The following is a 13,920-nucleotide window of genomic DNA, read 5'->3' on the forward strand; positions in this document are numbered from 1 at the left end:
GAATCATCTCCCACATCAAGACATCAAGAAGCCTCCACATCATGTGCCACATCCCAGTCTTCTGCTGGATCACTGCTACAGTTCTGGAGGATGTGTTGAAGACCAGAGAGGGAGGAGAGCTGCCCAAGACCCTGACTGAGATGTACATCCACTTCCTGGTGGTTCAGGCCAAAGTGAAGAAGGTCAAGTATGATGGAGGAGCTGAGACAGATCCACACTGGACTCCAGAGAGCAGGAAGATGATTGAGTCTCTGGGAAAACTGGCTTTTGATCAGCTGCAGAAAGGAAACCTGATCTTCTATGAATCAGACCTGACAGAGTGTGGCATCGATATCAGAGCAGCCTCAGTGTACTCAGGAGTGTTCACACAGATCTTTAAAGAGGAGAGAGGACTGTACCAGGACAAGGTATTCTGCTTCATCCATCTGAGTGTTCAGGAGTTTCTGGCTGCTCTTCATGTCCATCTGACATTCATCAACTCCAGAGTCAATCTGCCGGTAGAAGAAAAGCAGTCAACATCCTGGTGGTCTAAACTATTAAGAGACAAACCTGACCCAACACATCTCATCAACTCCCAGGAGTCTGAAGCAAGAAAAAACGAAGTTGCATTGACACAGTACCTCCAGAGTTTTGTGGACAAGTCCTTACAGAGTCCAAATGGACACCTGGACTTGTTCCTCCGCTTCCTCCTCGGTCTTTCACTGCAGACCAATCAGACTCTCGTCCGAGGTCTGCAGACACAGACAGGAAGTATCTCAGGGACCAACCAGAACATAGTGGAGTATATAAAGAACAAGATCAGTGAGAATCTGTCTGCAGAGAGAAACATCAATCTGTTCCACTGTCTGAATGAACTGAACGATCGTTCTCTAGTGGAGGAGATCCAACAGTACCTGAGATCAGGACGTCTCTCCACAGATAAACTGTCTCCTGCTCAGTGGTCAGCTCTGGTCTTCATCTTACTGTCATCAGAAAAAGATCTGGACGTGTTTGACCTGAATAAATACTCTGCTTCAGAGGAGGCTCTTCTGAGGCTGCTGCCAGTGGTCAAAGCCTCCAACAAAGCTCTGTAAGTGTGGAGAAGTTTCTTCAGAATGCAGTAAATGTGCTTTTATTGACCCAAATAGAAATAACTGTCTTGTTCTGCTCATTATTCTTTATCCAGACTGAGTGACTGTAACCTCTCAGAGAGAAGCTGTGAAGCTCTGTCGTCAGTTCTCAGCTCCCAGTCCTCTAGTCTGAGAGAACTGGACCTGAGTAACAACAACCTGCAGGATTCAGGAGTGAAGCTACTTTCTGCTGAACTGAAGAGTCCACACTGTGTCCTTGAAACTCTCAGGTCAGGATTCATTATTTTATTTCATTATTTTTTGTAACATAACAATTGGAGCAGGTATTGATCATACTCCTTATATAATTAAATTTATTTAAGAGACCCATCATGTCCCCCACGAGCAAGCACTCAACACAGTGTTGAGAAAATACTGCCTTTTAACGGACAGAATCCTCAAGCAGAACCGGGCTTAGTGGTTGGCCGCCATCTGTCTCAAGTGGTTGGGTTGAGAGAGAGTGACAGAAGTCCCATTCACATGGAATGTGGGGATGGTTTCATTCTGCCTCTGATAATTATGTTATAAACATTAAACCCTTAAACACAGATGTGCACTGAATTATCAGGACCCTCAGCTGATCTGTGATGTGTGTTGTTTTGTGTGTCTGCAGGCTGTCAGGCTGTCTGATCACAGAGGAAGGCTGTACTTCTCTGGTCTCAGCTCTGGACTCCAACCCCTCCCATCTGAGAGAGCTGGATCTGAGCTACAATCATCCAGGAGACTCAGGAGTGAAGCAGCTATCTGCTCGACTGGAGGATCCAGGCTGGAGACTGGACACTCTCAGGTATGTAGAGTCCTGCTGCAGCCACAGACAGTCAGTAGCCCCATTCACAGTGCTGCGCCAATTCTCCGCCTCTGTGAGAATTTTTCAGAAGCTGTGAGGGGTGAAATTTTGGTCTGGTGCTGATCAGCGCATGTCGGTCCTTCACTCAACTCAATAAAGAGAAATGTCCCACAAAGCAACGTAACAGGACCAAACAAAAGTAACATAGTAACTAGGGCGGGCGATATATTGAATATACTCGATGTATCGCGGCTTGTTCTCTGTGGGATGTAGAAAATGACTATATTGTGAATACTCGAGTATACATTCAATTGTCACGCAGTTGCTTTTAGTCACGGACACTGAACTACAGGTACTTCTCACTCTCTCTCATCTCTCTGCACAGAGAGATAAAACAAATGCACCTAGTTACGTACATCGCATTCTGTCGTGCGTGCAACGTCATACGCCCGGCAGCATGTAGCAGCAGAGGTCTCAGGTAGCAGCAGCAGCAGGTGCTATGAATTAATTCCCAAGAAAAACAACGCAGGCTCCATTGTCTGGCAGTGGTTTGGGTACAAGAGGGAGGACGTAAAGTATGCATGGATTAAAGTTCTCCGTCGCTACCACAGATTTCCGTCATTCAAACTTCACAGAGGCGACTTATGAGATCGATGTAGGTCGGAGGAGAACAAGTGTTGGTTGAGCTTTATTGACAGATTGTCACACTCTACAGCCAATGGTATCGTTAACTGCGTGTGTGCGCCTGACCAATGACAGTGCAGTGACCCACACAGGGCGGGATATAAACACGGAGCGGCGCTAACGTTTAGCTGCTTAGCTAACAAGGACTCGTCGCGCTGCTACGTTACCAATTAGTTTTTGAGTTTAGTCAACACGTGAGAACTCGTCTGACACGGAGAGTCTCCTGTTGTGTGCTACATGTGTGAAATAACAACTATAGTCTGGACTTTGTCTGCAGTGTATCTGTGTAAACGGCTTCAGCGTCTCTCCCTCCCCTCTGGCACCATGAGTTACCATGGTTACAGGAACGCCCTGAAACTTTACAGTGATCAATGCGAAGTTTCTGGTTAGTTTGACTGTACAAAATCATGAATGTAGCCTGATTGTAGCTCAATGCTGAAATCTTGTATTATAACATATAGAACAAATGTAAAGCCTCAGAGCTTCTTTGATTATTAACAGTATGTTAGTGATGACAGAAAGGTGATAACTCGCCATCAGACTGACATGGCTGCAGAAGTTGCTGTAGTTACTGTTTGTATGATGTATTTTTCTGTTAAACGATAAGAGGCTCGCTTTAAACATTATTATTATTAATAATAATAATAATAATAATAATAATAATAATAATAATTAATAATAATGATGATGAGAAGAAGAAGTAGAAAAATAGCGTACTGAAAAGTTCTATCGATGGTTGATTATTTGAAAGAGTAAAACTTGAGGGAAGCTTGGCAAAAAAAATGGCACTGTTGGTCAAATATTTAAACTTGATGTCTGCATTAGAGAACAGTGTGTGGGGTGAGGCTGTAAATCATATCTTATTTTTTTAGCACGTGTCAAGTAACGTGTCCTGTAACATATTTCACAAATAACAAATTGGGAATATGACTTGGCTACAGCTCGAAAAAACATTTCAGTCAAAAGATTTTTTTTTTTTTGCTTTAATCCATGAAATCTGCATATATTAATGCAGTATGAGCAATGTTTTAATGTAGACACATAGAATCATCATACTGGCATGATTGTATGCATCAAAGTGTTAATTCAAGGCTAAGGGAAAATATCGAGATATATATCATGTATCGTGACATGGCCTAAAAATATCAGGATATTAGTAAAAGGCCATATCGCCCAGCCGTAATAGTAACTGTAACTGTCTTTGGCAGCTTATATGAGGAAAAAAATACTGCAGTTATACGTGGAGAAGCGTCTGTCCTCCTGTCTGTCCTCTGTCCTCCCGTCTGTCGTCTCGTCCGTCCTCCCGACTCTAAATCACATTTCTGCCTGAAAAACAGCGTCTGTCACTTAACAAAATCTTTAACTCACCAAGTGTTTGTGTTGAAAAATAAATCTCTGTGACGGTCAGTCCCTCCAGACAGAGACTTCACTTAACCTTACCCCAGAACACAGCCCCCATCCCCGCGAGTGACAGAATCAGACAGCATCGAGTTTATTGATGGTAATTATCTAATTATGTAATTTAGAATGAAAAACGTAACTTTGTCTCTTTTGAGGATGTTTGGTGGGTCAGGATCTCAATCATTACACATGATAACAGCATCCATATCATTATAGAGTATCCGCCGGTTTAGACTGACAGAAGGACATCGGGGAAACACCTTGAAAACAAACAGACCTCATCATCTGCTTCGTTTACTCCACCTCCTGTTGTTCAGATATTCAGATATTTTTTTTGCTAAAATAAAAGTTTTAAAATAACTGCATCATCCAGGACTTTTATTGTGAATGATTTATAGGAAGTGTTAAATGCAGGAAGATGGCGTGACGACATTTCATGAATGGACTTTTAATTTATCTTCTGTGGCAGCAAACAACACATGGTTTCAGTCACTAACTGAGTCTATCCACTCACTTTATGTCCGACTACAGTAATAACAGCAGCACTTTACTGTGACTGCAGCAACGTGCTCGTAGCTCTGTCACATACCAGAGAGACTCACTCCCTACCAACACAACACAGAGTAGTGTTTGTTGTCACAAGTTATAGAGCTGCAACTAACAACTATTTTCATAAACCATAAATCACATCAAATCACTAAAGCAGACTTAGCTTTTTACATTTCCAGCATTTTATTAAAAGAATACAAAAAATCTCTTACATTTTTCTCTTTAGTCTTGTTCAGTTCAACTTCAAATTGTAAAAGCAACATAAATGTATTAGAGGTGATGAAATGTCTCCATTATAAGATGCATCATGATGCAGAGACAGAGCATCATCAAGAGTCTGCAGCTCATGTTGATTGTTGATTTTTCGGCCTCAGCTGGACAATAAAGTTTCATCGCAATGTTGCTCCCATGCTTTGAACTGTGGGAGGACTTCCGGCTGAAGTTACTGATGTAGGAGGGATGTCTGAGGGAGGCAGAGATCATCTGAGAGAGATTAAAAAAGAGTATCTTTTTAATCTCGAGACACATCAGATTTTATGAACTTGCTGTGAAGCACGAACTGGACGAGACTTCTGCCTCACAACAATCACTGATCACGTTGGTCATTTTCTCCTTAAGCTAACGTCTGCAGCCATGAATAATAACTGTTACAGTAGCTTATCAGCCGAGATCTGAGGAGGTGCTGTCAACTCTGCTGTCCAACTCTGAGAGAGGTGTCTGCAGCAGAGTCAGTAAATGTTGGATCTTAAAGCTGCCATGTGAAAACTAGATTATTGTAGACAAACATGAAAGACGCTGCAGATGGAGACAGGTTTTGTTTGATGATTGAAAAAATGCAGCTTTTATTTTGCAGACTGCTGTAGTCTGATTATTGGAAGGACTTTCAGAATAAAAGATTAATTTAAATGATGAACAGTAGCCGTGTGCAGTGATATAGATCATTGAGGATGACGAACACTGAGATGCATCGAGAATCGTTGACAGCTGAATCGTAATGGAATCGTGAGGCCAGTGAAGATTCACACCTCTAATATATTTGTTACATGAAGAATGCAAAAGTAAAATATAGTTTGTTTTCTAAAGTGCACATAGCACTCCTTCATCCTCCACCATTGATAGTGGCCTCATGTGTGTTAGCAGCATACTGAGGATACCATCAGTCAGAACAGCTGCTGGCTGTGGTGTCATGGGGCGTCCTTCCTCACAACGTAGTCACCACGTTGACTTGTTTCTTTGTTAAGTGACAGACACAATATTATATGATATCAGTTTGCAAAGTAGCACAATTCACATGAAGCTCAGTGAACTCAGTACACGCCTTGTTGTTTTAGTTCATATCTGCTGATGTAAAGAGCAAATACAGATCAGGCCTGTACAATAAAACACAACAACAGAGCAGCACTTCCTCACAACATGTGAAAAGTAGAAACATATCAGAGAAACACATGTTAAACATGTAATAGATTACATATTAAACATCTAATAGATTACAAAGGCTTTGTTGAGCCAGTAGATGAAGAAACATGAACAGTCCTACTAGGGGAGAACCCAAAGAGCTGTGATCCAGCAGCAGTCTATGTTCTGCTGCCACAAACTGAGGGACAGCGAGTGACAGTCAGCTGACAGTTGTTCATCTTATATGTGATGACACGTATTATTTAGTGTTGTGCTGTTATTGTCAGCTTTGGTTACAGTTATATCTATGTTGTGTTTTCATCTACTGTACTAGTCTTTACACTACAATGTTCTTCTTTTCTTGCTTTGGCCACATGTTTGTCTCACATCGTGCTAATAAAGACATTTTTTAATTTGGATTTGAATTTAGAAAATTAAATAAAAAGATAAATGTACATTGTGAATGCAGCCTGAGCCATGCACTGAGAATAAAAAGGACATGTAATATATATTTTAACAGAACAGATGTGCTCAAGTTTCTATTGTGAAGAAATTAAGACTTCACTTCAGACGATCTCTGACTACAACATGAAATATTCTAAAACCTCCTCTGATGTCCTCCAGTGTCTCTGAGCGTACTTCAGCTAATTACCCACCAGGGGGCGTCACTGATCCATCACAGACCTGAGAGCACAGACGGAAGCTGTTTCTGTCTTAAACGTTGGTTGTTAAATTGAAACCTGTAATATAGCCGGGCCCTAATCTTGTGTTTGCAGGAATAACAGGTTTATTAATGGATGAAGTGGATCAGGTCCAAAAGTTCATCCTGTCCAAACTTTTGTCAGTCAGCCTGTCCAACAAACAAATCCTGCTGCTCATTAACACACTGAACAATAAGTGAGTAAAGGGACAGACACTATGGATCAGTGGAGACAGGTTCTGGGTTTGAAACCTTTACTAAGTCACCGTGCCGAGTCTCCTTCACCCGTAGTGGCTCCGACCTGCTTTCTCTTCAGGTCTCAGTGATGTGGTGCTACCGGGCCATGTGAGATCAGCTCTGCACATCTTGGAGCTGTTTTCTTTGAAGACTTTAATATAAAGTGCTGCCACACTTTTGATGACTTGGCATCAAACATGACATGAAGTTCTCCTCACAGTAACTATTACTGCTGTAATATACATCAGATATCAATCCAGCACCAAACTATAGTAACATGAACATGTCAACACATGAAACCATGAAACTGTTTCTATCACTTGATAGAAACAGTGACACTTGTGAGGTTCTGGAGGGAAACAGTCTGGGGGTCTCTGTCACTTGGTTTTGTGGCAGAGGTCGGGAACCAACGTCCAATGTTTTCTGATTGATTTATTACGTATAAATTGTATTTGTTTCTTTGCACAGTAAAACAAAGCAGCAGAAACACAGCAAGAACAAAAAGCAGACTGTGCAGCTGAGATTCAGAAAAGCCCTCCAAGCTTCAAACAGGAATCGGACCTCAAAAGTTCTGACGTCCAAATACAAAAGTCCTATAATATAGAAACATAAGCACAAGTTGACATTGGATCAAACAGCAAGCGTAAGGTCGCCCACAGGAAACAGCAACAACATCCAATAAAATAAAGATGAAGTGATAAATCCAACAGGAGGTTTGTGTGTGTTCTCAGATGTTGTGGTCCTCTTTCACACACACCAACATCCTGTGGCTCACTCTCAGTGTGTGAGGAGAGTGGCAGAGGTGAAGAGGTTCAGGGAGAACAGGGAGAAGCAGCCTGATGGACAGATTGTGTTTCTGTGTATGAGAGTCATGTCATGTCCATGTTTGCATGCTGAAAGAGGATGTGCTGCTCTGACCCCCCTCCTCCTTTCAGGGTGGAGCCTGCTGGAGTCCGATGGTTGACACCAGGTCTGAGGAAGTGTGAGTGTCTTTTTACTTTCATTCATCAAAACACTGTGACATCACTCATTCACATCTGTGATGTCATCATCACACTGATGACACATTAATAACTGCAGCTGTGTTGTGTCTTTTTCTCTCCATCAGATTCCTGTGAGCTCACAGTCGACACAAACACAGTCAGCAGAAACATCAAACTGTCTGACAACAACAGGAAGATGACATGTGTGGAGGAGGATCAGTCATATCCTGATCATCCAGAGAGGTTTGGCAGGTGGCATCAGCTACTGTGTAGAACTGGTCTGAGTGGTCGCTGTTACTGGGAGGTCGAGTGGAGAGGAAGTGTTTCTATATCAGTGAGTTACAGAAGAATCAGAAGGAAAGGAGGCAGTGATGACTGTGTGTTTGGACGGAATGATCAGTCCTGGAGTCTGAGGTGCTTTGATGGTCGTTACTCTGTCAGGCACAATAACAGCAGAACAAACATCTCCTCTTCCTCCTCCTCCTCCTCCTCCTCCTCCTCCTCCTCCTCCTCCTCCTCCTCCTCCTCCTCCTCCTCCTCCTCCTCCTCCTCTGGTAGAGTAGCAGTGTATGTGGACTGTCCTGCTGGCACTCTGTCCTTCTACAGAGTCTCCTCTGACTCACTGATCCACCTCCACACCTTCAACACCACATTCACTGAACCTCTTTATCCTGGATTTGGACTCTTGTGGCCCAGTTCTGGTTCCTCAGTGAGTCTGTGTGGTGTTTAGTGTGCAGAGTCTCCTCCTGTCACAGAAACATTGTCAGTGCTGAACAGTTGAGTCTGTACAGGATCACAGTCACATCAATCTTTCAGCTTCTTGTAATAAATTCATCAGTCAACTTTGTACAAAATGATTCAAACTGATTGAAAAGATTCTTCATTTACATTTTAAACTTCTTCCATTAAATTGTGGAAATTGTGTTGACTTGTACTTTCCGTCATGTGTTGTTTTGAATTCTGGCTCTTGTTCCAATAAAATCCAGAACTATTAGTGAAATGTAAGAAACAGAAAACATTGACTCGTCTGCAGCTTTAATTGTAAAGAATCATTGTGAACAAAGTTGTGAATGGACAGTAAAATCTGATCAAATGTACTCGACACTCCACCTGAAACACTCTGACTTGTTTCATGTGTTTCTAATGATGAAACTAAAAGTTTGATGGTGTTGGTTAACACATGTAATTATGTCCGTAGTGACGTGATAAACTGCACAACATCTGTTCATTTCTGGGTGATTATTATATGAGAAGAAAACACATTTTAATGACAATCATTGTGTTTCTCTCAGTGTTTTGTGGCTGTTGAAGTCCGGCTGTATTTTCAGGACGTTTGTTGGATTTGAATCTCGTCTGTGAAACTAAACAGCTGTGAGAAAAGTCTTTCTCTGTCTGACCCGGTTGGCTGAAGATGTTTGGAAGTCTGAGAGCCGGATGAAATACTGAAACACTTTCAGAGATCACAAACTAAACTGTCCTGATGAAGTTTTTAAACAAGTGCTGAAGAGATTTGAGCTCATGTTTGATGCTTCTGAACGTTGATGTTCACAGCAAAGAGTCCAAAACTTGTACAAATTGTTCCTTTTTGTTTAAATCTGACTGTTTGTAAAACGATCAGCTGACGAGTTTATAATCAGACTGAAAGATGTCGCACAGCATCACTGAAATGTTTCTCCTCTGCTAAAGTAGCTCAATATAAGAAAATCAAATATTTACAATATTAATGAGGTAATAAGACAATTTTTCCAACAGAACACTGTTTGAAGCCAGAGAGGTGGCAGGGTCCGCCACATATAAACACAGTGAAACAGTATAAAGTTTGTTTATTTAGTTTGTTGATCAGCTGATGAAGATCTTTGTCTGCTTGTTGTTGTTTCTTCAACTAAACTACAGACTGCTCCTTTAAACTTTCTTTCCTGGCATCAGAAATCGAGTGAAGAACAAAAACTTTGACTTGATTTTAGAAAATATCTGAAACAAGTATTATTCTGTGTGATTGCAGCACAGCGAGCACAACTTAAACTCCTCTTTTTATTTTTATTATTCTGACTTCTTTCAGGATAAATTACGTTTTTTTTAAACAGGTTTTTAATATTCTTAAAGCTGAAACATGTTTTCTTTTAGAGAAGGAACAAATAGATTATAAAACCAAAACAGAATGAGTGTAAAAGTTTGCTGAGACATGAATTGATGATGAAATGAAAGCAGGTGGCAGCACAGAATCAGTGGGACTCAGAGATCTTCTGTCCTGACGACTCTCATCAATCTGTATGTGACTCATTTGTTTAACACTCACATTCAATCATTCATTTTCTCTTCATTTCTTTTGTTAAACGTTTTAAGTTTTCACCAAATATGTTCAATGCTTCAACATGTGTGTGAATCAATAAGTCATGTAGTGATTATGGGTCGTTCCAACCAGCCAACTCACCCACAATCCAGAACTTTTCCCGCTTCTCCAAAACACTTCATGTAGAAACTTAAATGAACTGAATGTGATCGTGCAGCTGAACTCCAAATACTTTTTAACTTGTGGATTTTTCAACTTTGACTCTCTAAACTCAATTTCAGGATTTTGGTTAAATTTGAGACAAAACAACTATTTGGATTTTACAAGTTGTCATGAATTGAACAAAAGTTTCAACATAAATGTCCTTAAAAAGAATGTGTGACATGAGCTGGCAGGTCCTGGGTCAGTCGGTGTGGAGCGACCCGTATCTACAGAACATCTAAATATCTTATTTTACTCTGTCGTTTACTGATGTTCTGAAAATAACACGTGTCATACTTTCCATACAACTTCAGTTTTTATATTTCAACACTTTCACCTGAAAAACATTCAGGACGTAAAATCAAACGTCTCTGAAGCTTTATTTAACAAGATGTGTGTCACTCACATGTTGATGTTTCTGGTTGTTTTATGTGTTTTTATAATGATGAGAAGAAAAAAAAAAACCTGTGATCGTGTTCATAAACTCATCTGATGGTTTCCATGGTGACATAATAAACAGATGGATGTAAAAACAGGTTGTTTATCAGGATGTTTTATTACAAAAACTGAATATTAACAGCTGATTAGAATACAAAACAAACAAGTCTGTATTATCATGTATATATTCATTAAACTGTCTCATTGTGCTGACGTGGTGTTTTTCTACTGTTAACTTCATGTTATTTATTGTTTTAAGTGTTTCTACCGTTCTGACAACAGATGTGACACGTTTAACCAGAGTTTGATCACTTTTACTTAGAAAATACTCAGGATGGAAGAATGAAAGAGGTGGAAACCTTTTAGAAACAGGTGAGCATCATCAAAGATTGTATAGTCTGAGGGTCTCAGCAGGAAGTAGACGGAGCCGGAATGATCTCCTCTGTCAGTAGAAACACCTGGTTTCACCTTTTAGAAACAGGTGAGCATCATCCAAGATCATCTAGAGTCTAGATGATCTTGGATGATGCTCACCTGTTTCTAAAATGTTTCCATCTTTTCCCAGAGATGATAAAGAGCTCTGTGAGGAGCTGTTGTCTGTAACACCACTGAGACACATCGAGAGGAGAGGACATATATGCAGCAATAAAGGAGATGTTGAGACAGAGAGGTGTCGATCTGAACCAGGTGGTCTCATCACCACAGATGGAGCCCCTGCCATGGTGGGAAGAGAGAAGACGACCCTGATCTCAGAGCTCACCACCGTCTCATCCATCACACTGTTCTGTGCGCTGAAGTCATGAACAAGAGCAGCTCAAGAGTCAGACAGCAACACAGATTTCACTGTTTCTGCAAGATGAGCACAACATGGAGACGGTTGCTGTGTCGGCTGACATCACATCACACCTTCATGAGCTCAAGTTAAAGCTGCAGGACCGGAAACATTCAGTGGTTCATTGGATGAAAGCTGTCAGATGTTTCCACAGGAAGCTGCACATTCTCACAGCAGATGTTGAAGGAGAGTGAACACACTTCCCAAAGCTGCAGAACACACTCAGTCTGAGAGAGATGTTCCTCCCCGTGTTGACTTCATACACAAGCTGAATGGAAACTTCAGTAAAAGCTTTGACAGCTTCAGCCTCGGGCAGCAGCTCCTCCTGCTGACCCACAATCCTCTCCTCATCACAGAACTTTTCACAGGAGGTGACACAGACGTTGAGGTGGGCTTATGTGGGATCTCTGCAGCTGGAGCTCATTGATCTGTGAGGAAGTGATGCATGAAGAGCATTTAGAGGCCACTGACCTGCTGCTTTCTGGCTGCTGCACACTGTTTTCATGGTCTAACCAAAGCAGCACTGCACACCTGGACCACGTTTGGACCCACTGACGGCTGTGAGTCGGCTTTTTCCACCTTCAACAACATGAAGAACACGTCTGGTTCCAGGCTCACAGGTGAACACCTACAGATCTGCATGAGAACGGCACCGACTCCATTCAGCCAAGATTGAATTCAGTGGCAGGACCATCACATGCCCATTCCTCTCAGGAAGACAAGTCAAAGAAAAGAAGCAGATATTCAAAGAGAAAAGGCTGTTTGCACTTTTTATTGACTGTTTTCTGAATATGTTGACGTGTTTTCACTTGAAATGTCTAATTGAAGCGTAAAAAATGTTATTCTGAGCTCTGTTTTCATCTCTTATAGCTTTTATACTGAGGCTTCTGTTTTCTTTAACTTGAAATAAAGGCCTTAAATTCATTCGCCTGTGACGACTTCTACTTCTGGTAAAATATCTGGTTGATGACTGTACAAGTGTTGAACATTGAATGTGGGGAAGACTGTAAGACACAAGCTGGACTTTGTGAGGTTCAGACCTTTTACTGGGAGGAAATTTTAGTAACTTTAAAAGCTTTGATTGATTGAATCAGTGAATTGAGGCACTGGAACTAGATTTGTTCAAAGAGAATCAAACTCCCCCACAGAAATGGTACATTCCGGGGGCGGGGCCACTGCAGTGCACCTGATCAGCCACCTGTAGCCTATAAAGCTGAGCTGCTGCCACACAGACGGTCTTTTGTTCCTCAGTGTGGCGTGTGTAGTGATGTGTCTTCTGTGTCGAGTAGTCCAGGAAGATATTTGTGAAGCGTGTATCGAGGTTTGTTCGAAGCCTCACGAGCCGGCCGTACCACGTGACTGATTCAGGAACTGTTTTGTGGTTTTGGCGTTCAATTTGAAATTTAAGGGGCAACGAAATGCAATGGAGGTCCCCCGTTACCTCACATTTTGTGTAGTTTCTGTTTTTTCTTTGCGATCTATTCAAGTGTCATTTGACTTTATGATGGAACCTGCAAGAAAGAAAAGATTTTCCCTGTCTGGGAACAATTTGAGCTGATCTCCCATAATGTATGTAATTACTAGTGTAATATAAATGTGGCAACACAGCATATCCCTTGTTCTGATTTCTTTCTTCTCATGTCTGGTATTTTAAAAGGTGAAGTGTCTGTGATCCAAAGAACTTGGATACAGCAACACCTCCTCTATGCTGAGGCATTATAGGGTCTTACATGGGAACAAGGAGACCAACCAAGGTGGACCAAACTCAGGTAAGCAATTTTAGGATGCAATGATAAGACGGCATACAAACATACAACTACAACATTAATTTATATTTTAATTGTGACTAATTAATGACATCTGTAATTGAATACTGCATTTTTTGTCATCAGGAGGGAAGACTGATGTGGATGAGGCATGGTCACCATGGTTACTGAGGATTCCCAGCCCTTCACTAATGTTGAAGACAAATGGTTCAGAAATCTTTGAACTGCTTGCCTCAGAAACTTCACATTTTTAAGTTTCCATCAGTATGAAAGTAATCTGGTGACAGTTCAGTTCAGTTCAGACAACTTTATTAGTCCCCGGGGGGCAATTCAGTTCAAGCAGTTCTGGCATAGAAAAACACAAACAACAACCATGACATAATAATGAGCAGCAAGGCGACAAACGGGAGTACACTAATATGCAGATCAGTACATATCCCCAGGGGGCCAAGGCACTTAGGCCACTGTCACATAATTGTGTGGAGTGGCACAACTAAATAACAGAGACCAAGAATAAGAGTAAAAAAAGTAATAAATTATAAGTGGCA

The 13,920-nt window shown here is 41.3% G+C and overlaps 1 protein-coding gene across 1 annotated transcript; it reads left to right on the top strand.

The window, feature by feature from the left end:
- Positions 1–1,172: 1,172 nt before the first annotated feature.
- LOC115577766 (tripartite motif-containing protein 14-like) lies at positions 1,173–12,033 on the top strand (the record flags this gene model as incomplete). The annotated part of the gene is made up of 4 exons (XM_030410655.1): positions 1,173–1,339; positions 1,723–1,882; positions 8,039–8,554; positions 11,875–12,033. Coding segments are annotated over 4 exons (1,002 nt in total), but the record flags the coding sequence as incomplete, so codon positions are not given.
- Positions 12,034–13,920: the final 1,887 nt, after the last annotated feature.

This window comes from Sparus aurata, unplaced genomic scaffold (genome assembly GCF_900880675.1).
Source record: "Sparus aurata unplaced genomic scaffold, fSpaAur1.1, whole genome shotgun sequence".
Lineage (NCBI taxonomy): Eukaryota > Metazoa > Chordata > Actinopteri > Spariformes > Sparidae > Sparus > Sparus aurata.